The sequence below is a fragment of the Watersipora subatra genome, chromosome 9 (assembly GCF_963576615.1).
Source record: "Watersipora subatra chromosome 9, tzWatSuba1.1, whole genome shotgun sequence".
Classification (NCBI taxonomy): domain Eukaryota; kingdom Metazoa; phylum Bryozoa; class Gymnolaemata; order Cheilostomatida; family Watersiporidae; genus Watersipora; species Watersipora subatra.
In genome coordinates this window covers 37,472,711-37,495,692 of record NC_088716.1, presented here as the reverse complement: position 1 = coordinate 37,495,692, position 22,982 = coordinate 37,472,711, and the positions used below count along the sequence as shown (strand labels likewise).

The 22,982-nt window shown below is 34.4% G+C and overlaps 1 protein-coding gene across 1 annotated transcript; it reads left to right on the top strand.

Annotated features, from left to right (window-relative positions):
• Positions 1-3,502: 3,502 nt before the first annotated feature.
• LOC137405028 (guanylate cyclase soluble subunit beta-2-like) lies at positions 3,503-22,541 on the top strand. Its single transcript, XM_068091252.1, has 14 exons — positions 3,503-3,520; positions 3,933-4,006; positions 4,252-4,355; positions 8,605-8,788; positions 12,858-12,934; positions 14,555-14,758; positions 15,152-15,223; positions 17,026-17,292; positions 17,833-18,007; positions 18,968-19,113; positions 19,806-19,954; positions 21,050-21,196; positions 21,530-21,684; positions 22,190-22,541. Exons 1-14 carry the CDS (start codon positions 3,503-3,505, stop codon positions 22,539-22,541), a joined length of 2,124 nt encoding a protein of 707 aa, XP_067947353.1.
• The last annotated feature ends 441 nt before the right edge of the window (positions 22,542-22,982 follow it).

Below are 22,982 nucleotides of genomic sequence, written 5' to 3'. Positions count from 1 at the left end.
CAATCTGTACAATTATTCTTAAAAGTGAAAACGTGGTCGTGTGGTGCAGTTTGTAGCACGCTTACCAGGAGATCCCAAATGTCTGGGTTTGATTCCTGTGCCGGGCAATTTTTTCACTAATGCTTTTGGCGTTAAACAAGGACAATTGTCCTCCATAAATAATTATTAATTAAATTATCCATAAATTACTATGAATTAATAGTAAATAATTAATTCATAGTGCATATGAAGGTACATCCTTGTGCTTTTTAATCAAATGGATGTTTAAAAAACTGGTTCTCAGAAACCAGACAGAGTTTTGAAACCAAATATTTTTAGTGACTTGGTGGAAGAAACGGAACATATGCCCGAGGTTTAGACACACAATCCATAGACCCTAGACATCGCTCTCCACACACATGCATGTACGGACACACATACATATACGCACACACACAAATGACAAAGTAGGGTTTATTAATGTTGGTATCTGAAGCAATATGCGGTTTTCATGAAATTGAAAAAGCGCTATACATTGTAGTGGAGGCCACTAATTCACTCTATATCTTCAGCATTTATAGATGGAGTCTACAATAACTGGGGCAACAGGTTCCAGTGATGATTAAGTCTAAATACTATGAATGCTAATAAGCTTACTCTGTCTTTAGATAATTGCTGTCTAAAATACTCAAATCGTATTTCTAGTCTGCCTGACCATCCATTACATTCCTACTTTTCCAGAAAAACCACTACACCTTAATACCAGACATCAACACCTTGTCAATTTACATTATAGAGTAACAATATCCAAAGAGTTTTTTTCTTTTAATACACATAATTTACTTTATTCCTTATTATTTTTTGTTTCATCGTCTGATTTCCCCAAACAGCATTGACTGGTGATATCTACATATATTATATCTATAGTTCATATCTATATATATTAACAACTTTGTTGAGGTTTTTATTCAAGTATGTTCAAAAAAGTTTCTACAACCTTTTGACGTAGTAAAAGTAAAAATAACAAAGACTAACTGATTAAAGGAATAAGTAACTACAAAGTTTTTAAATGACATTTACATTTAAATTGTGATTGATTGATTGATATTTTGGTTTATAACTTTTCTGAGTGTGAACATTTGTTGCATTGTTTGAGAAATTTAACTTTTTATTAGCATTTTCGAAGTATTTGAGGCAAAAACGGTAAAAAGTAGACCTGGAAAGGCCAATAAAAGTTTTGAAGCTAGGTACAAAACATAAAACCAGATAAATATTGTGGACACAATTTTTAGACACCATGTCTTACTAAGCAAGGTTACAACAGAGTCAATCCTTTTAAGGACTAAGTATTAATCTTTAATGCTTTTGGTAATCCTTATTGTTTTCATAAATAGCCTTAACTCTCAACTTGCTAGTTTGTAGTTGACAATAGCATATATTTTCTACAAGCTTAGAGAACTCCAAATATAAACAATTGTTTTAAAATTCTCCCGAGTTACTTTGAAAGAAATCAGTCTCTATCGCATATTTTTTAATTTTATTTGTTTATCATTTTAATAAAATTTATTGCCCAGTTTTTAGCACTTCGTAAAAAAAAAATATATATTTAATATAATAGTATATATAATAATATATATAATAATGTATATAATAATATATATTATATATATTATGTATATATATATATATATATATATATATATATATATATATATATATATATATATATGTGTGTATACTCATGCTATAGACAATACTGTTTCGGCTATTGAAGCCTCATCAGTGCAGTTCAGAGCAGGCAAGGGAGACAAATCCCATTTACAATGAGAATTGGCAATGGGATTTGTCTCTCTTCCTTGTGATTTTTCATCCCTTCCTTATAGTGCAACAATATATATATATTGTGCATAAAATATATATACAATATATATATTGTTGCATAATATACATGTATATTGTTATACATACGGTATATAATGTCCAAGTATTGTACAATATGTACATATTGTACAATACTTGGACAAAGCTTGGAGAAACTTCAATCATATTCTTTGCAATCTTTGTTTAATTTTTTAGTGACTTTACGAAAACAGCTGACACAAACATACATGGAAGCGGTAGGATGTTGCTGATATCATAACCTAAGTTATTTTTTGTTATCTCTCCGTTGACATATTCTCATGTTTGTCTATAAACCTATAGGATAAGAACTCAGGCATGAACAGAAGCTTAAGGCAAATGACATGTTACTCATCTGAGACATTATAATCTTGTGTCATAAATATGCCAATATTTTATTAATCCATATCTTAGCAAAGCAAATAATAATGATAATCCTATAATTATGCTTTTGCTGGGCTGTCACATCAATGGCCTTCAACCAGTATTAAAATATTGATTACAAAACATCGGACATGTATACACTGATGCCTGCTGCCTCACCACGCATTTCAATACTCATCGGCTATCAACCTGTCTCATTACAAATCTGATGCCAGTCTGAACAACTGCTGCAGACGTGGGCAGCTTCATCATACAAGAATAAAATGGTGAGTGAATTGTTTGCTATTTGTAAGACTGTGTTAAGTAACAAGTACCTTAAAAATTACCCATCATGGTTGCTTAGCGCACGCAGCACTGTTTGATAAGCTTTTATTATAAAAAACTGGCAACACTCAATGTATTTCACACTAGTTGTTAATAGAAATATAGAATAAACATTTTTGAGGTGAGATGATTGCAACGGGATAAATCTGGTCAGCGAAATTTTTTTTATATTGGTTTCTTGAAATTAAAAATCTGCTTTCAGAGGCTGCCTGTTTAAAAATAATTCCAGTCTGCTGCTTGATATAGTAACATTATACACTGTAGCTACAAGAATTCTGTATTATGACAAAATAGGTAGCTATGCTGTTGAGATTTTGTAGCTATGTGGTTGTGCAAATGGTGAATTTTGTTTGAAACTTTAAAACACTTCTTAAAACTTTGAAAAACACGCAAACGCTGAGTTTCCCTAACTTATTATATGGAGTGCAACTCATAATATCATAAGAGCTCAAAACTAAATGCACCATATACAAAGTTATTTTATCCGTATACTGTTTTAACTTTTCTATGTAGATGTGAAATTTATGTTGATAGAAAAGTTGATTAAATATTTTGCTATTGAGGAGTTTTATAAGGAGGGAAAAATCATAGCTTAGAAATATCATCGATCTTCTCTAGTCAACTTTTGAAGAAGATTTTAGTGTATAAATATATATTTGGGATGTTCATTGTAATGCAAGACTTTATGTAAAATGTATCATAAGTCAAATAAAGTAGTATATTTCGTGTCAAGCATTGTTCACACCATCACAAGCCCATGCACGTTTACATCGGCGGATAGCTCACGACATAATGTTCTCATTACGGTAGATAAGGCTGTAGCTGAAACGATGAGACACTAGTCCCGCAGCAAATACCATAAAGAAAGATATAAATTAGGCAATACGCGAGAGTCGGTCACCACGTTGCCTCAGCAATGCCACAGGTTTACGGGGTACATAGTCGATGAATAGTCATTGAGAGGACAACCCTGACATACGGCTACACAGTGTGATCCAGCCTAAGTGCAATAGCAAACTTGAACAAATTAATCAATTAAGTATATTTATGTTTCTAAATATGTGTCAACAATAAGTTAAACATAATTACTGTTTCATTCAGAGTAAAATCATAATTGATTAATTTACTATAACACTCCTAGATTTTTTAGTATATTAAATCTATTTATAAATTTGAGTGTTTGTCGTTTGTCTGTTGGTTTATCATTCATGTCCAGTTATAGCGATAAGGTTTTGGGAATGTAAAATTTGAAAACAATAAATTACATTATGAATAAAAAACATAGTGAGGATGCAATATGATTTTTTAAATTTGCATAGTGAAATTGGGACTTTATGTTTCTTTAGTACGGACAGATTCATTGCTGTGTTCGAGCTCTGATCTTAGAGAAGTTTGGAAAGGAAACATGGAAGAAAATCGTGTAAGTATTTTTTCATAGCCCATTATTTACCTTTTGCTTTACCAACACACTACACTGTCAACTTGATGAAGATGCCAAAATCTAAGAAAGTTTAAAGTTAGTTAGTCCGTAACCCAGCTTCGTGCTCGCTACGACCTCTGAAGTGGTCAATAAGTTAAATTCTCTGTATATGATATTTAGCACTTAATTAACCAGTACTATATTATTAAATTGTCAGCTATAGAAGAAACATTTCTGTTGTTCAGGGAAGTGTCAAAAATAGATGAACTCAAGGACTTCATGGTATTCCACCAGTACAGCGATGAACCTACCATGAGGCTAATCCAATCTGTTGCAGTTGTCGCAGGTAGTTTTGATTCTTTACCTTCTCAACCTTCTTTTTGTTCCTTTTCCTCTAATAGTCGAGTTGTAAGGAATATCGGGCCTTACACATATGTCCACTAGTTCACCAATTTTATTGTGCTTAACCAATTGAGGCCTGATTAGATTAGAATTAAAATTAAGGTTAAAATTAAAATTAAAGTGAAAAATTAAAAGTAAAATTATATTGAAAATTTAAAACAATCAAAATTAAATTTAAAATCGAATTCAGTTAGAAATTCACTAGACTGGGTTAGATTATATTAAATCAGAATATTTAAAGTAAAATTCAATGCAACTGGGCCATAAGTTATTGTATTTCAACATTAATTAAATCGAACGCTCTGAATATTCATCCTATCGATAGCACCAAAAAAGATAGGACAACTGCAAATTCTTAAAAATGGCATTTAACAGAATTGGTCCATTGTTGAATTCGTCTCATAAATAAAAATAGTGTAAATATTCAGGCTTATTATTCTTCCTAAACGATTTCAAGAGCCTCTTATAAACAAACTTCCGTAAACATGCTGCGTTATTTCAGAAAGAAGAAAACACACATAAATTTGGTTAAAGTTTTTATTAACTTTTTTTAACTGAAGCAAGCATGTTGAAGTTTCTTTAAACATAATAAAACAGAAATAAGTACAGTGGGGACAAGAAATTACTTTTCTAAATAATGGAGATGATGTGGAAGCAAACTCAGGGCTTCATTCTCCAGACAGAATGCATCATAAACCTAACTGAGAGTGCTGCAATAGTTTGTATAAATGCCCTGTGATACTCTCTAGCGGTGTATCACAGGAAGTGCAAATTTATCACTTCCTTTGAAAATATTTTTATGCTTTTGTTTTCTAAATTTGCATGCTGAGCACAAAGTTGTCATTATCATTGATTAATTGCTTAAAAGTCCTGCAGCAAACGAGCCCTAGAGACTATAACAGACTTGTGGTTAACAAATTGAATAGAGATATTCAATAGAGAGTAACAATAGATATAGGGTATGACCTCAAACTGGCTGTATCTGCAAAACAACCAGTTATAAATGTGGGAGTTATTGTCATGAGTGAAACATAATATGACAATCTTCTTTTCATGCTCTACAATTCACGTTCCTTTTTTCCTAGCCAACCTGGTATGACCTTTGAGACTCTTATACTCTCTAATAATTGGAACTATCACTTGATTATGAGAACTAATAAAAAGCTAGAAATTGCCTTTTGATTTGTAAATTCTAAATTTTTTGTTTTGTCAAATGAAACTGTTTATTGTTTGCTAATGGGTAGTTAATCATTCAGTGCAAGTTACTTAGTGACTTCGTCCAACAGAGTAACAGGTAACCGATATGGCAGTAGAACATCCTGTAAACTTTAAAACACATCATATTTGATGATTTTGGCCTCAAAGCTTACAAGTTGGTGCTGCGACTACTTATGAAACCTGGTTTTGTAATTTATCCAAGTCGTCTCCTCTTGATCTTCCTGTCTGAACTCTGTATACCAGTTTATATAAATTATTCAGTCAGCGGTTTTGTAATAGAGCAAAGCAGAAATTTGTGAGCTAGTTGTTATCTCTTTTAAAGCAAAGACAGAAGCTAAAAGCTGTGAAGCTTTCACTGACCTATCATGTAAAAAGTGAAGGTTTCTTCTTATCAGTACAAACATTTTTGGTGAGAAAAAATAAACAGTTTTTAATAATTAAAAAGGTCAGGTCATAATTGATTTGATAATGCTTTAAACTAATTAACTAAGTAACTAAGTCTACAGTTAATCATTGCTTCATGAGGTGGCCTATTATATTTGGCAGTGATCCTATTCCATCTGTTTGAGTCTATAGATCTTGATCAGGTGGGGAAAACTCTGTTAAATAACGCTTAGAGCACCCAAAATAGATGTCTGCTAAAAATTATAACATTGATTGTGACTGTTATTCTAGGATACTTCCAGATCTAAAAACATCTTAACTACGTATTCAATGAGCTAGGGAGACAACAACTTTACATTGCCACCATTACCTTCTATTCAGACAAAAACTCAACACCCTTTTGGATTAGTAATACTGACAAGAAGAATAAGAGCACCTCACATAAAAATGGCTATAGTCTACAGCAATACATAATCGGCTTTAGTCTATCAGTTCTCTTTGTTCAGACAAATGACTAAACCATAATACTGTTGAGGTTACAAAATTTCCACCTCGCCATTAAATATTTAGATCAAAGTATTTGAAAAATTTGATTCGAACAGATAGTCTTTAAGGTCTAATAAGCAATGATAAAGACATGGTTCTAATAGAAAGTGTTGTCTATTTTATACAGAGAAAGCAACTCCTATTTAATGTATAATGTACGCATGTGCCAAATATATATGTGTATATAAATATATATACATAATATATAATATCACTAATATTCATAATTTTATTTTATCCTTCTCTATATATATAAATTTCAGCATTTGTCAGCATTCTATCTGTCTGTCCACATGTCCTATTATAGTGGGAAAGTTTTAGGAATAAAAAATCTGCTTTGCACTGGATATGAACTCATAACCTTCAGTTCTGCAAACAGGCATTTACCCAAGACACTACGCTGTTCAACTGACTATACTATGGAATAATTGTGCACATACTTATTACACCTGCCAATCTTTCATGGCTTCACGCTTAACACTTCAACTACCGTTATGTGTGAAACCATACCAGAAAACAAATATGTACCCATTCGTGAAAACCATTGCTTAAACTCACGTGGTCAACAATACTGTTGCAATTGGTATAGAGCTGTAGTTGGCACTGCAGCCGATACACTATGAATTGCACAGAAATAAACACTGTACAAAGAAATAAACACTGTACAAAGAAGTAAACACTGTACAAAGAAATAAACACTGTACAAAGAAATAAACACTGTACAAAGAAATAAACACTGTACAAAGAAATAAACACTGTACAAAGAAATAAACACTGTACACAGAAATAAACACTGTACAAAGAAATAAACACTGTACAAAGAAGTAAACACTGTACAAAGAAATAAACACTGTACAAAGAAATAAACACTGTACAAAGAAATAAACACTGTACACAGAAATAAACACTGTACAAAGAAATAAACATAGCACACAGAAATGGACAAACACTTTCATTTAAAAGTTAGAATAGTAAATGTTGTACACGTTGATTAAAAGTAAATTTTTGTGCAGAACTTGTTTTTGTTACCCGTGCAACACCGGGCATTCAACTAGTACTATATATACATGTACACTGTATATCATGTACACTGTATATCATGTACACTGTATATCATGTACACTGTATATCATGTACACTGTATATCATGTACACTGTATATCATGTACACTGTATATCATGTACACTTTATATCATGTACACTGTATATCATGTACACTGTATATCATGTACACTGTATATCATGTACCAAGTCGGGAATTGTTTCTTCTATGTAGAGTAGACAATTATTTTATCAGTACCATAAAAATAAAACGATCTTATTACCTGTTCACAACATGCCTACATCGGTTTGTTATGAAAGTAAATCGCTGAGTATTTCATGAACAAGTTGCAAAGATCCCCACTGAGCCACTTTTCCCATGCCTGCAGTTCCTCTTAGCCAGCACCTAGGCAATATAGCTGAATAGCCTGTTGAGTTTAACAACAGTTATTGCAACAGATAAAACTGTTGTACCAGATAACACTATTGTACCGGATAACACTATTGTACCAGATAACACTATTGTACCAGATACCACTATTGTACCAGATACCACTATTGTACCGGATAGCACTATTGTACCAGGTACCACTATTGTACCAGATACCACTATTGTACCAGATACCACTATTGTACTAGATAACACTATTGTACCAGATACCACTATTGTACCGGATACCACTATTGCACTAAATACTACTATTGTACTGGATAACACTATTGTACTGGATAACACTGTTGTACCAGATACCACTGTTGTACTGGATAACGCTGTTGTACCAGATACCACTATTGTACTGGATAACACTGTTGTACCAGATACCACTGTTGTACTGGATGCCACTATTGTACTGGATAACACAATACAGAATTTTGATTTTATTTCAAAAACAGAAAATGTAGTTAAACATAAGTCTGAGACTAAAAACGCTTTAACATCTATTCACCATGTACCGCCATTCTCGACATGTATTCATTTCCTAACACACTTGGTCTACTCATGTAGAATTAGATATAACGGTGGTGCTGGAGGTATTTGGAGAGTACTTCCTTGAGTATTGTCTCAAACATGGCTATGACAAAATGTTGGTTACACTCGGTGGAGACTTTGAGACGTTCATACAGAACCTGGACTCGCTTCACGCCTTGTTACAGCTCTCTTATAAGAATATTGAAGCTCCATCCTTCAGGTAAGCTCTCTTTCTTCTTCTAATTTCACTAGAACAATATAGAGTCATATATAGCAATAACAATAATAATAATGTTGTGGAGAATAATAACTATACTGATGCTAAGGCATATACGTACTTATAATGTCATTACTGTTTAATATGCCAATAATATTATTGGCAGCAATTATTGCTGTCACTAATATTGTTATTATAACTATAATAATCATAATAACAATTTAATCGTTGAATATAATATAAATGTAACATAAATATTAACAAATATATAATATTCCTACAACCAAACACGAGTGAAACGATTGTTTGGAAGCTTTATAATAAATGCATATGTGCACAAAACTCCCGAAAAATTATCCGTCAATGGCCGTTACCAAACCCTTGTACTGAAATCCTATCAAAAAATTTAACCATTTCTGTGTAGAGTCGTTTAAGTATAATAATGATACAAAACACATACAAACCTATTTAAATATGTTACCAAGTCTTTGAAAAGTTGATGCAATATCCTAAAACTAATCCATCTGATCGGATTATACATAAATAGACAGATTAATGTGGCCTAAAATCATCATTAAAACTTGACAAACCTTTTTCAATCGAAATTAAGACTGACTAACAAAACGCCGATAAGGCCGTGCGACAGAGAGTAGAACCATTAAGTTGTGCGCATTTCACGAAAAAAACGTGCACATTTCACTAGTCTATGCCATTCTCCAATTGCCGAAGGTTTCTGTAATTAACGTAGAAGTGCTGAGAAGTAATTGTTTCTTTTTTGCTGATTCTACTGGACTCTGACATTTTGGACACTTATAATGACTACTTTGGTATTCCAAATGATGTCCAAAGCAGTGAAAGTAAAGGAAATGACGATGATATTTTTCTAATGATTCTTATAAGATTATTACAATACTTAATTGTAAGAATAATTATTCGGTTTTATAAAATTATTATAAGATTTAGTTATAAGAATAATCATTCGAATTTACAAGATCGAAGTATATAGTGACCGATGTTGTGCAATATGTTACTGTTATTATTTTTCTAAAGATTTTGTTGATGATACTGCCGCGGTGCCCAATATCGCGGTACTGCCAAGCCATTTTTAATATCTGTAAAATTAAGTAATAGGCCTACATTTTCTTATAGGTTTACATCTATTTCTATGACAACCAGCTAAAATCTTTTTAGATTTTTAAATTCAGCATAAGTTTTTAGATATAAATACAGAAATCTAGATAAATATCACAACTTCTTGATATTGGTTGCTATGACCAATGATATACAGCCCCCCCAGCCTGTGTATATTACACAGCAGCTTGCCATTTTACTTTTAATATTGCATTTCTCCTATTGCAAGAAAGAGATATAAACATATAATCTTTTCCTTTCATTATTGCTGTTTGTTGTACATAATAACACCTAGTACATTACAGCTACCATTGCAGCTACTATTGCAGTTCTCCTAATGCACTGCAGTGCCATTTGACTGCTAATATTGCATTTCTCAATCAGCAGTACCCTTTCTTTTTCCAATATAACTTTGGTCGTGGGCTGTATGACGGGAATTTCTAGTACATATAATTTAAATATAAATAAATTTGAATATATTATATTATTTATATAATATTACATACAAGTAAGTATAATTTAAATACAATGTTAAATATAATATAAATATAATTGTTATTATAATAATCATTATTGTTATTATAACAATAATGATGGTGATAGACATCATGTTGACCAGAGAAAACCGGACAACGTGGCAAACTGCTCTATGTGGTTCAGCAAACATACTAGGAAGGATGCTGTGTATGTAAGTTTGAGGGTTCCGAATGGATACAGTATAACATCCAGCGAGAGCTGTTCAATATCTTAATAATAGTAAAGGATAATAATAACACTCAAAGTAAGAATATCTCTAATATTAGCGGAACACTAGGCACAATATGCAGAATTGTGTACTGTATGGTTCTACGAGTAATATATGTCAAAAGATATACATGCACTGTGTGATGCAACTGCTGAGACTATGGTAGCTTGTGTGGTAACGGAGCCACTAGTAATAATAATAATAATAAGGATATCAATAAATTGCACTGCTTTTCTTATAATCTGCATCATTCCAAGCGCTTTAAACAGTTATGAGTTCCCTTAAAGAGCAACTTGCACAAAATTTTAGCAGATTTTATCAGAAAGTATCAGTAATTTTTCTATCATCTGTGATTGTTTTTGATGTTTGAGGTTATCTGATTGCCAGGATGTTTTAAAGTTAAAACCAACTAAACTTGATTGTGGTTAATAGTGCTCAGAAGAAAAATATGTCTCCAAAAATAGTAAAATATAATTACTCTGTAGTTATCATGCCTGGGAATTAATTACTAGGCATTATCGTGGGCATTATAGCTGGACTTTATTCAGTGTTGAGGTCTATTACAAATAATGGCAGCTGCTGTCTCCGTAGTAATAGTGACCTCAGGCGTGATAGCTGATCTTGTAATATCATTCAAAACTCTGCATCACACGTTCTGTAGCCTGCCATAGTCTGCATTTTTCACTCATGACCGCAATCCTACTGTTTCGTTTCCAAACTTTTGTTCCCACTATTATAGCATTGACTTCTTTAGGTCCACTTCATCTAGTCATGACTCTCCTCTCCAAATTTTTCTTAAATGTCAATCTGCATGTTTTTTCTAGATGTTACTGTTTTTTCACCTTTTTTCAACCTTCTCTCATAGTTCCTCTGATCTTGCCCGACACATCTTCCCATGATTCTTGTTTTCGTACATACCATACTCTTTCATCTCACTATTATTACAATTATTGTTACTATGATTATTGTTGTTAGTATTATTACAGACTAGTACACCGGCAGCTCCATGCGCTGTGAGAGATCACCAGGTGTAATAACTATGTGCGCAATTATTCCAAAATGTAGTAAAATGGCCACGTGGTTTGATGGAAGCGCTTGGTTAGTAATTCAAACATGAGTGTTCAATCACTGTGCGATGCAATCTTTTTCCCGAACGCTCTTTGCATGGTTTCAGATGAACAGACACGGCTCTTATTATAGCAAAGATTGTTATCATTAGTGTTATAACTATTAGTTGTATTAATGTTAGTAACTAGTAGTACAAGTATTTAAGGTATGACAATACTGATAGTAATGATTCTAATGTTAATTTTAATAATAATAACAATGATAATTCTAGCAATTCAAAATTCTTATAACAATTATAATAACAAAAGTGGAATATGCATAAAATGAATCCAGTTCGGCAGTTTTCTACTGTTAAATGCCTTTCTGGAAGATGCGGCATTGCCAATAAACTCTAAGCGACTCTAAAGTTGAATTAAGTAATTATTACTATAATAAGAGCCGTGTCTGTTCGTCTGTTTGTCTGTCCATCTGTCTGCCTGACTGTCTGTCTGTTCGAAGCCACGCTGAGAGCGTTAGGAAAAACATTATGTCGCACCGAAATCAAGCCGGGGGCATCAGATTCAAATAGCAAGCTAGCACCACACCACTCAGTCACCTTACCACTTCTCTAGATAATCATGCACATGCTTATTACTCATCACAATCTCTCACGGTGCAAGTAACTGGCAGGCAACCTTACTAGTAACTATAACAATAATAACAATAATAATTGGATGAAACAATAATACCTAGTTAATCCAGAAAAGCAGGAAGTACCTTGCCGCACTCATATTAGTGTGTGCAGTCTGTAATCCCCACAACTCTACTTGTAGCAGTTGTACAGGCTACATTTTGCTTGATGTATGATAGATGATAGATGATAGAGGATAGATGATAGATGATAGAGGATAGATGATAGATGATAGATGATAGATGATAGATGATAGATGATAGATGATAGAGGATAGATGATAGATGATAGAGGATAGATGATAGATGATAGATGATAGATGATAGATGATAGATGATAGATGATAGATGATAGATGATAGATGATAGATGGTATATGATATGTATCGGAAAGGACAAACATATAGCTAAAACCTCCTTATTAAGTTTGTTTTGGTAAAAAAACTGATTTCATTTCAGAACAGTGACAAAGGAAGATGGAATCCTTGACCTACACTACTACTCATATCGCAAGGGACTCTATCCTATTGTAAAAGGTTCCAAAAATGTTTCCCCTTTCTTACAACTTTGCGCAATATTTGCCATATTCTCAGGGAACAATTAATCTGAGGTGATGGTGTGTTAAAATTTTGGTCATACAACAATGTGTTGATATACGCATGATAGTCCATATGCTGATGTTTGTATGGATAATCCAAGATTGATTATCAAACATTTTCAGTTTAAATGGCGCGTCGTAGAGGAAAGCATAGCATATTCTAAACAAAAACAATATTGGGAATAAAAAGCAATATTTTGTGGACAAGTTTGTTAAGGATATAGAATGATTTGAGGCCTCTTTGACCTTATATTGGTTGTTATAATATTGTAATAGGAAACTAGCCTAATGCCTGGCATTGCACGGGTAATAAAATAATTACCTACTGAGTTTGAGTAACTTACTCCTTAGCTAATGATCAGCAGCGCTAGCTAATAAACCCAAACTCTTCAAGCGTGATTATTTTAACCAATGCAATGAATAGCTTGACTGTTTTAATCACTATGCTTAATTGGATGCCTTAAGCTAGCCGCTTCTAGATCTGGAGGTATCGAGATCAAATCCAGTGCAATACAGAATTTTCATTGTTGGATTTTAATTTCTTTAACTGGACGCACGGATGAAACTAAAAAGACCAAGAAACAGACCAACAAAAAGACAAACAAACACTGAGATTTACATAGATTGTATATATAGATTTACATAGATTGTATATATAGATTTACATAGATTGTATATGTAGATTTACATAGATTATATATATAGATTCACATAGATTGTATATGTAGATTTACATAGATTGTATATATAGAGTCACATAGATTGTATATATAGATTTACATAGATTGTATATGTAGATTTACATAGATTGTATATATAGATTCACATAGATTGTACATATATAGATTTACATAGATTGCATATATACAATGTAGATTTAAGATTCTTTACATGTACCTTTGATGACAACAGGAGACACAATATTGATCTATCATCGGAAATGCAATAAGCATTCGTGTGCATAAACTTAGAGTTATCTCCCTGTATGACTTTTTTAGTATCATGTGATTTGCGACATGATATTTACCGTATCGATGGCGCATAAATACCTTCAGCAGAATGTTGTTGGTATATAAGCTGAGCTGATTTGTTAAAAGAGCAACATTTGGTTATTGTAGCCTGAAAACTGTAAAATATTTATAAAGACGATACTTACAACAATACATACGCTTATCTACTGTTTGCGAACTCTGCCGCAGTCAATTATTGTGTATCATCATGTACCAAAAGCATTGCAATAGCTACTTCGATTTTCCGAAAACTCTGGAAGGTGCACGGTTAGAACCTAAACTACAGTCATGCATCTTCTAGGACCTAGGTGTAAGAAAGGCGAAAGCACACCAAGTTTTTTCACGCACTTCAAAGGCCTATCCTAAGCCTATGAAACATTTTTGACTCACCATCTCTTTTCCGTACGTTCATGAACCGAATCTTCAACACACTTACTTTATACAAAGTTAAAAACTGACTGTCTATTTCTAATAAACATGCTCAAAGTTTTGATAATAGAAAAAAACTAATTATTTACCTTTGACAATTCTTTGACAATTCTATGCAGGGTTGGTGAGAGAGGTTGGTAGGAGGCTGTTTAACTGCACTGTCAAATGCCAGGTGCTGAAGGTGACAGAAGACATCGCCTCTGTCATCGAGGGAGTTCATGATGATTCATTCAAAGAGTATGTTATGTTTGAGCTTGACATCACACACAATGATGTTCCAAAGACCAGCGCTGTTTCTATCGAGGGCCTCAGTGTGGATAACAGTAAGATTCAAACTTGTTCTCATTGTACCTGAGCAACCATTACTAGTGTCACCGACAGAGTGTGCAGCTGTTTGTGCATATGCAGGCCAATGCGGACATGGATATGCTCAATATAGGGTTCTGATAGCATCAAGGATGATGGAATTTATTAAAAATGCATTGCTTGTGTCTCATTGGCTGATTCTGTTTATGATGAAAGGAATTTTTGCATTTTACAAAGTTAAAAGATGATGAAAAATATGAAGTACTTTCCAACATATGACAAAGGCTGTTAAAACATTAAAATGTTAAAAGTGAATTTAGAGGAACTGTTACAAAGTAAAAATAATATAAAAATAATAAAACAGTGTTGTAACTTAAACAATTTATAATTTGGTTCATGTGCAATTGCAGGTCTGGTGAGGATGGCGAGTGCTAGGGCCAAGAAACAGGCTGCCCTGAAGACAGCTTATAATCTATCAGAAAGTGAGTCTGTACTATAAATTTGAGTGTATCGATAGTTTTCTATGGGGTTCTCTGTTCATCACAATATTTAGAATACTTATGATAAAATGATGACACTATAGTTACGCATTGGGTCAGAACCAGACCACCTAGACTCAGACCACTCAGACTCAGACCACCCAGACTCAGACCACCCAGCTGGAATGTTGTGGGTTCAATCTTAATTCAAAATTTTTGGAAGGTCAGCTTTTTAAACATTAAAATGTAAACAATCTAAATGAGGTTTGTTAAATAAAATAGAAATATGTTTCTATTAGACTATTGGTTTCAGAAAAGATTAATTGTCCCTAAATCCATATTAATAAATCCCTCTTTCTCATGGTGTGTCTGTCTGTTAGTCCGCATAGAAGCTGTGCGTTTCTATCAATTTCATCCAAACTTCACACTCATGTGCTCCGTTTCTTCCGCCAGCAAAATACTTGGTTTCAAAGCTCCATCTGGTGTTTAGAACCAGCCTTTTAAACACCCACTAGCAGGCTATTTGATGAAAATGAAAGAGATCCTGGATATGAACAGGGCTTACTGTTAATATTGTATAAAATTATGTCAGAAGCCGTGACTTACCTTGAAATCGTCTTCCATTAGTTAAGTAGGTATTATTATTGTTGAAAAGACAATAAAAATGTAAAATGACCTTTTCAGTTGGCGCAGTGTATCATGGTAAGTCTGCACCGTATCCCATCATATTGTACGCTAATGGTGTGGGCTGGTAAGCTGTACGCTACTGTTGCGGGCTGGTAAGTTGTACGCTAATGGTGTGGGCTAGTAAGTTGTACGCTAATGGTGTGGGCTGGTAAGTTGTACCCTACTGGTGTGGGCTGGTAAGTTGTACCCTATTGGTGTGGGCTAGTAAGTTGTACACTACTGGTGTGGGCTAGTAAGTTGTACACTACTGGTGTGGGCTGGTAAGTTGTACCCTATTGGTGTGGGCTAGTAAGTTGTACACTACTGGTGTGGGCTAGTAAGTTGTACACTACTGGTGTGGGCTGGTAAGTTGTACCCTATTGGTGTGGGCTGGTAAGTTGTACGCTACTAGTGCGGGCTGGTAAGTTGTACGCTACTGGTGTGGGCTGGTAAGCTGTACGCTACTGTTGCGGGCTGGTAAGTTGTACGCTACTGTTGTGGGCGGGTAAGTTGTGCGCTACTGGTGTGGGCTGGTAAGTTGTATGCTACTGGTGTGGGCTGATAAGCTGTACACTACTGTTGTGGGCTGGTAAGTTGTACGCCTCTGTTGTGGGCTGGTAAGCTGTACGCTACTGTTGTGGGCTGGTAAGTTGTACGCTAATGGTGTGGGCTGGTAAGCTGTACGCTACTGTTGCGGGCTGGTAAGTTGTACGCTACTGTTGTGAGCTGGTAAGCTGCCAAGTACATGTAAATAAGTAATGACCCAAGCACAGCCCTACCCTGCTTGTTGTTTTGTTATTCAATACATTTGTCAATATTGGTCACAAGAAAGCAAACCTGGTTTTATGTTGTGATGCTACGATCATACTGTTAAACCTATTTTGAAGTATTGAAAATGGTCGGAAAGCTTGCATTCTAATCAGACTTATTTTATTTTTAGTGCAATGCTAAACTTTGCATCTTTTTTGCAAATATGTAAAAATAGCAAAATACATGTGTATAAACTATGACAATAATTAGCAGAGGTTTCTAACCAAAAGTAGGTCTAGAAAAGGTCAAGGCTGCAAAAGAGCATGTCGAAGATGTAGGTATGTAGGTACCGATGACAGCACATGTATTTTAGTGTTGCTAATTTGTAGATGTTTTCTGCTCGGTGTTTCCGTATCACATCCTATTTGATGAGAACATGACCATCATGCAGACAGGCGACGGCCTTGACAGAGTTTGTCCAGCAATTCTGAAAGCCAATAAAGAAGGGCGAAAGCTTCAGATGACTGATGTGTTCGTGATGACTCATCCAATGATGTCTATTTGCTACACCAACATCATTCATTTCATAAATGCCGTATTTCTGCTGCAGATTAAATCACCTCCTGACTCAGCGCAACCATGTTTAGTTCTGAAAGGTTTGAAAGAATAAGTAGTTGTCTTCTTTTTATTTCTCACTCTCTTAAGAGATTAAGTGTTAAGAGGTGGGGTTCTGGGAATTATTTGGGGTTCAATATTTAGTTCAAATATAGATAAGTTCCAGAGAGACATAATCTAGGTCGGAGCTTAGCTAGGAAATACACTCTAGCGGCAGCCGGGTTCATATTTATTTTCACTCTCAAATTGTGTCAGCGCTGGATAACTTATTGTTTTTTGTTCTTTACAGTCTCCATGTATAAAAAATGCCAAATAAGCAAAAAATATTTAGTTTGGTAGCTATTGCATGTTTCTTTTTCTCTATATAGGTCAAATTGGTCTGTGACCAGCAAAACATTTTCTCTATATAGGTCAAGGTGTTCTGGAATCAATAAACTTTCTTCTCTATATTGGTCAAATTGTTCTGTAACCGGAAAATTATTTCCTCTACATAGGTTAGTTTGTTCTAGAGCGAATGAGTAGCATGTTTTGGTTTGACAGATATTGTTTGTATTGTATTGATTATTTATTCTCCTATCTAGGTCAGATCATTCCGGAGCCATTGAACAAAATGCTCTTTTTTATTGGCTCACCACGGATAGAAAGCTTGGCAGATTTGCGTCAGCATAACATCTATCTATCTGATATTCCTATATATGATGTGACAAGGGAGCTTGTGCTGCTCAATCAGCAGAGGATCGCGGAGATTGAAGTCAGGTGGGCATAAGTTTATTATCAGCGTACTAAAACAGGGGAGATAGAGACAACAAGAGAGTTCTGAAAACTAAAACTTTATTTTACTTAATATTTATTGAAAACCTGAAAAAAATTTATTTAAATTGTAAAGGAAGTAGCACAAGAATGAAGTGAAAATGAGCAAATTATAATACATGTAATTTTAATAAATAAAACTATGGATAAATAAAATAGAAATACAAAATTGAATGAAAAGAGAAGAATCTTCTTTACTATAATGAGAGCTACATCTGTCTGTTCGTCTGTCCAAAGCCAAGGTCGGAGATTGGGAAGAAAGATTGAATCAAACAGGATGCAAACTCGTGACTTTCGACTTAACAGGCCAACACTCCTACACTTGGGCTAATTGTCCGCCTTCCAGTGCATCAGAATAATCAGAATAATTGTGCACATTCTTATTCTCTTTGCACCCCTGACAATCTCTCGTGGCAGCAAGACTGCTGAGTGCTAGTATAAAACAAAAAGATACGATTAAAAGGATTGACATGAAAAAAATGTCTATCGCTTTATATTTTTCATAATTGTTTTAGCCATAGGCCACTAAATAATAAAACAATTGACGTTTCTAACAGTTATAAAAAGTACTTAAATAGAATTAAAAACCTGCCATAAAATTTAGATTTGTATGAAAACACTTGTAAAAAGCACTTATACCAATTGTTTCATCGTGATTGTATAAATTAAAAAACTAGCTAGGTGAACCTTTGCTCAGACCAAACAAATAGTTGAAACAGTAATGAACATTCTACATACACTATAAATTATTTTTTGACAGATACTTGAAACTTCGACTAAGGGTTTTAAGTGTTCAGTTTTCTAGCAGATACAATATACGGATAAAGGTTGATTATATCTAGTGTTCAACTAATCATTTACGTTCGTAACATAAACTATAAGTTGAAGCAAGTCTTGTGACTGCAGCAAGAAGCTGGATGAGACGACTGCGGAATTGAAGAAGATGGCCCTCGAGCTGGAGAATGAGAAGGCGAAGACCGACAGACTGCTGCATGAAATGCTGCCCAAGAGAGTTGCTACTCAGCTCAAACAAGGAAAAACTGTGGAAGCTGGTAACAAGCATCACTGTGTAAACACAACTTGTTGATTTTTTTCTGTGATATAATAAATATAACAACATATTAACATAATAACAGCAGCTGCTAAAATACATTATTTTGCTTTCATATAAGTTTGTAGATTTTAATAAAACTGGTAATCGTTGAAACCATACTATGGTATAACAAATATAACAACATATTAACATATTAACAGCAGCTGTTAAAATGTATTAATTTTCTTTCATATAAGTTTTTAGATATTAATAAAAATGGTAATCGTTGAAACCACAATATGGTATAACAATGAATCTTTACTATAATAAGAGCCCCGAAGTCGGGGTTAGAGGTCAGACATCTTCTGTGCGAAGCTCCGACTCGTGACATTCAGCTTACTAGCCTGACACTCTAACACCTGCACTAATCATACTTATTTGTTGTGCTTTATCTGCTCACCAGGCAATATCTCACAGCGCACTACTGTTGATTACTAGAGCAGCAGTAATTATAATAATAGTAACTATTGAATGCATATATTAATAGTAGTTGCAAAGATGTATTAAAAATATGTCTTTCTACTTTGGTGAGAACTCATCAGCCAAGCTATTTTGATTTAATGTTTTGGCCTGCAGGTTCTTAGTATACCTTTTAAGTATGTTTTCTAAAAATATGTTACTCAACTTTCATGGATCGTTTGGGTGTTGCAGAGAAGTTTGGAGAAGTGACAATATTCTTTAGCGATATCGTTACTTTTACGAACATCGCGTCAGCAAGTACTCCGATGGAGATCGTTGGCATGCTCAACAGCCTCTATGCTAAGTTTGATGAGCTCTCTAGCATCCATGATGTCTACAAGGTAATTCTTTGCTAGTGTTTTCAAATGACACATAGAGTTCAGTTGGAAAAATGTTTTGATTCAGTATGTGATTTTAAAAGTCTAAAATAAATAACTTGTATGAAAGATGAAGTTGAAAGTGATAAAAGATGTTTAATGAGGTAAGAAATGAAACATGATGAACTATAATAAATAATGTAATATATTACAGTCAGTGGTCTCTATTTTCCAATTAATAAATCTCACATTTTGCTTGGTGGTGGGGATGGCGCAGGGCGGTGATGCTGTATGGTGCAGGGCGGTGGCTGTATGTGGTGCGATGGGTGGTGTGTGGTATGTGTCTGCGTAAATGCTACACATTTCCACATTTTCAACTGATTGCATCCAAACTTCACCCCCATATGCTCAGCCCCTTCCTCAAAGTTGCTAAAATAGTTAGTTCCAAAACTCAGTCATATACCTGAGAACCATCCTCGTAAACACCCACCTGTGAGCACCCACCTGTGAGTATCCACCTGTGAGCACCCACCTGTGAGCACCCACCTGTGAGTACCCACCTGTGAGCACCCACCTGTGGCTGTCTGATTGAGAAGAAAAGAAATCCCTGGCATTGCCAGGCTTGCCGCTAGTTAGACCATGAAATGCGAAGTTGTCATAACAACATAACAACAGCCCTATTAATGTTTGAGTCCTGAGGCTAACTATTTGCAATCAAATTGCAAAGTTATCAGATAAAACTCTAAAAATTAATGCTAACAGCTTTGACTGGCCATCAACTTAGAAATCGCTAACTACATTTAAAAGGCAATCACTGAATTATTTTAAAAACTCTATTTTGCAAAGTATTTTATAATTTTTTAAAAACCCACTTTTGCTTGTCAAATTACGTATAAGCGGGTTAGAATTTTATTTAAAAGATTTTAGTGCTATAGTTCACAATGCTTAACAGAAGGAGTGGTAGGAAATGATAAACATAGAAAAAGTTCTCTGGCACTACAGCAGCTTGTCTTTTTGTGTCCGTTCTCCTTATATGGACCTGAAAATGTCTACTTGTATATATATGAAGTTAAGTTCTCTTGTAATGTTAGAAAAAGTTACACTGCATGGCTTGCTTAGGTGGAAACAATTGGGGACGCCTACATGGTGGTGTGTGGAGTGCCGGAGCCAAGTGCTGACCACGCCGTGAGAGTTGCTGATTTTGCTCTTGGAGCAATCATGGCTGCTCAAAATGTCAAATCTCCCGCGACAGGACAACCTTTACAGGTAAAACTATACGATTATGAATCATTAAAAATTTAGGTACTGTAAGTTTGCAAATGTCATTGGACGCATGACTCAATGGAAAGTTATAATTTTGGCCGTGGAGTTGATGGTTTTTGCACATATTTACTTTTTAGGCAAAAAAAGAAAACAGTAGAACTCTGTCAGTAATCCATGTGGAATTGTGTCGGCTGTCTTGCAGCATCACTGATTTATCAAAGCTATGGAACTTTCCTTGAATTTCTGCTAGCTATTTACTGTGACAAATTGTTTTGAAAACGTTAGAACCATCATATCATCTATGCTATATATTTACTCTGGCAAGTTGTTTTGAAGATAAGGGTCGGGCTGCACACTGGGCCAGTTGTAGCTGGAGTGGTTGGAGTGCGCATGCCAAGGTACTGCCTATTCGGTGATACAGTAAACACTGCATCTCGCATGGAAAGCCACGGAGTTCCTGAGTGTGTTCATTGCTCTTCATGTACCTACGAGTACGCATTAAATCTATTGGTTAATATCCTCAGTTGATATACTCAGTTGATATACTCAGTTAATATACTCTGTTGATGTACTCTGTTTATATACTCTGTTTATATACTCTGTTGATATACCCTGTTGATATACTCTGTTGATATACTCTGTTGATATACTCAGTTCATATACTCAATTGATATACTCAGTCGATATACTCAGCCGATATACTCAGTCGGTATACTCAGTCAATCTACTCTGTCGATATACTCAGTCGATATACTCAGTCGATATACTCAGTCGATATACTCAGTCGATATACTCAGTCGATATACTCAGTCGATATACTCAGTCGATATACCTAATTGATATACTCTGTTAATATACTCTGTTAATCCACTTAGTTGATATACTCTGTCGATGTACTCTGTTGATATACTCTGTTGATATACTCTGTTGATATACTCAGATGAGCTGTGGATGATAAGCCACTTTGCGTATCACTTTCCTCCTAATATATTCCAGGGTCTTACAAAAGACTGAGACAAAATATACATTTGTTCCAAGAGGAGAAAACTTCATAAAAGGTAAAGGCATGATGCATACATACTTTATCACCTCCAATGAAGAAATCACTCTGGGAGATGTACCAGAGGAGGCATTTTGTCCAGACACACATATGAGTGTAAAGAAGGATACCAGCAAAGAAGAACCACAGGCTAATGGATTGAACGGTAATGAATTGGTAAAGAGCAATTCAAATGGTCTCAAGGAACATGAAACCAAAGAAAACCTTAGCGTATATTCTATACCTAGTGAAGAGAGTCTGGTGGAGATGAGACCCAACCGTAACAGTCGGGCCTGTCACATTATTTGAACATCTTTGGCTATAGCAATAGTAGAGGTACATGGCATTCTGTATTGATCCCATAATGAAGCCATAGTCAAAAGCTGCAAGTTTTCATAGTTCTATATTACTGGCTCAAAAAGAGTTTATAAAAACTATTAAATTTCTAACCTCTGTTAGTGTATGCCAGTATTTGAAGTATGTTTGATTTAGTATAATTTCTGATTGTGTGAATGATCTACCCAAGACAGTCTATGATAATATTCATAGTATTTTTATATTATTGTTATTTATATATCAATATACATTTGAGAGATATATGTATATTTAAAGACGCAGCAAAATATTGCTTACAGCAAAGTGTACTATTCCTAAACTGCTTTCTCTAGATTTTTATGCCATGTCATCTTTGTACAGAACAATAATAGCAAAGTTGGTGATCTCACTGTCAAACTTTACTTAGTGTGCTCC

Excerpts from the sequence above, each read along its gene's own strand:
- LOC137405028 (XM_068091252.1), top strand. Across the intron at positions 15,224-17,025 it reads AGCTTATAATCTATCAGAAA|ATGTTTTCTGCTCGGTGTTT; the intron begins GTGAGTCTGTAC and ends GCTAATTTGTAG. Across the intron at positions 18,008-18,967 it reads ATCGCGGAGATTGAAGTCAG|CAAGAAGCTGGATGAGACGA; the intron begins GTGGGCATAAGT and ends TTGTGACTGCAG.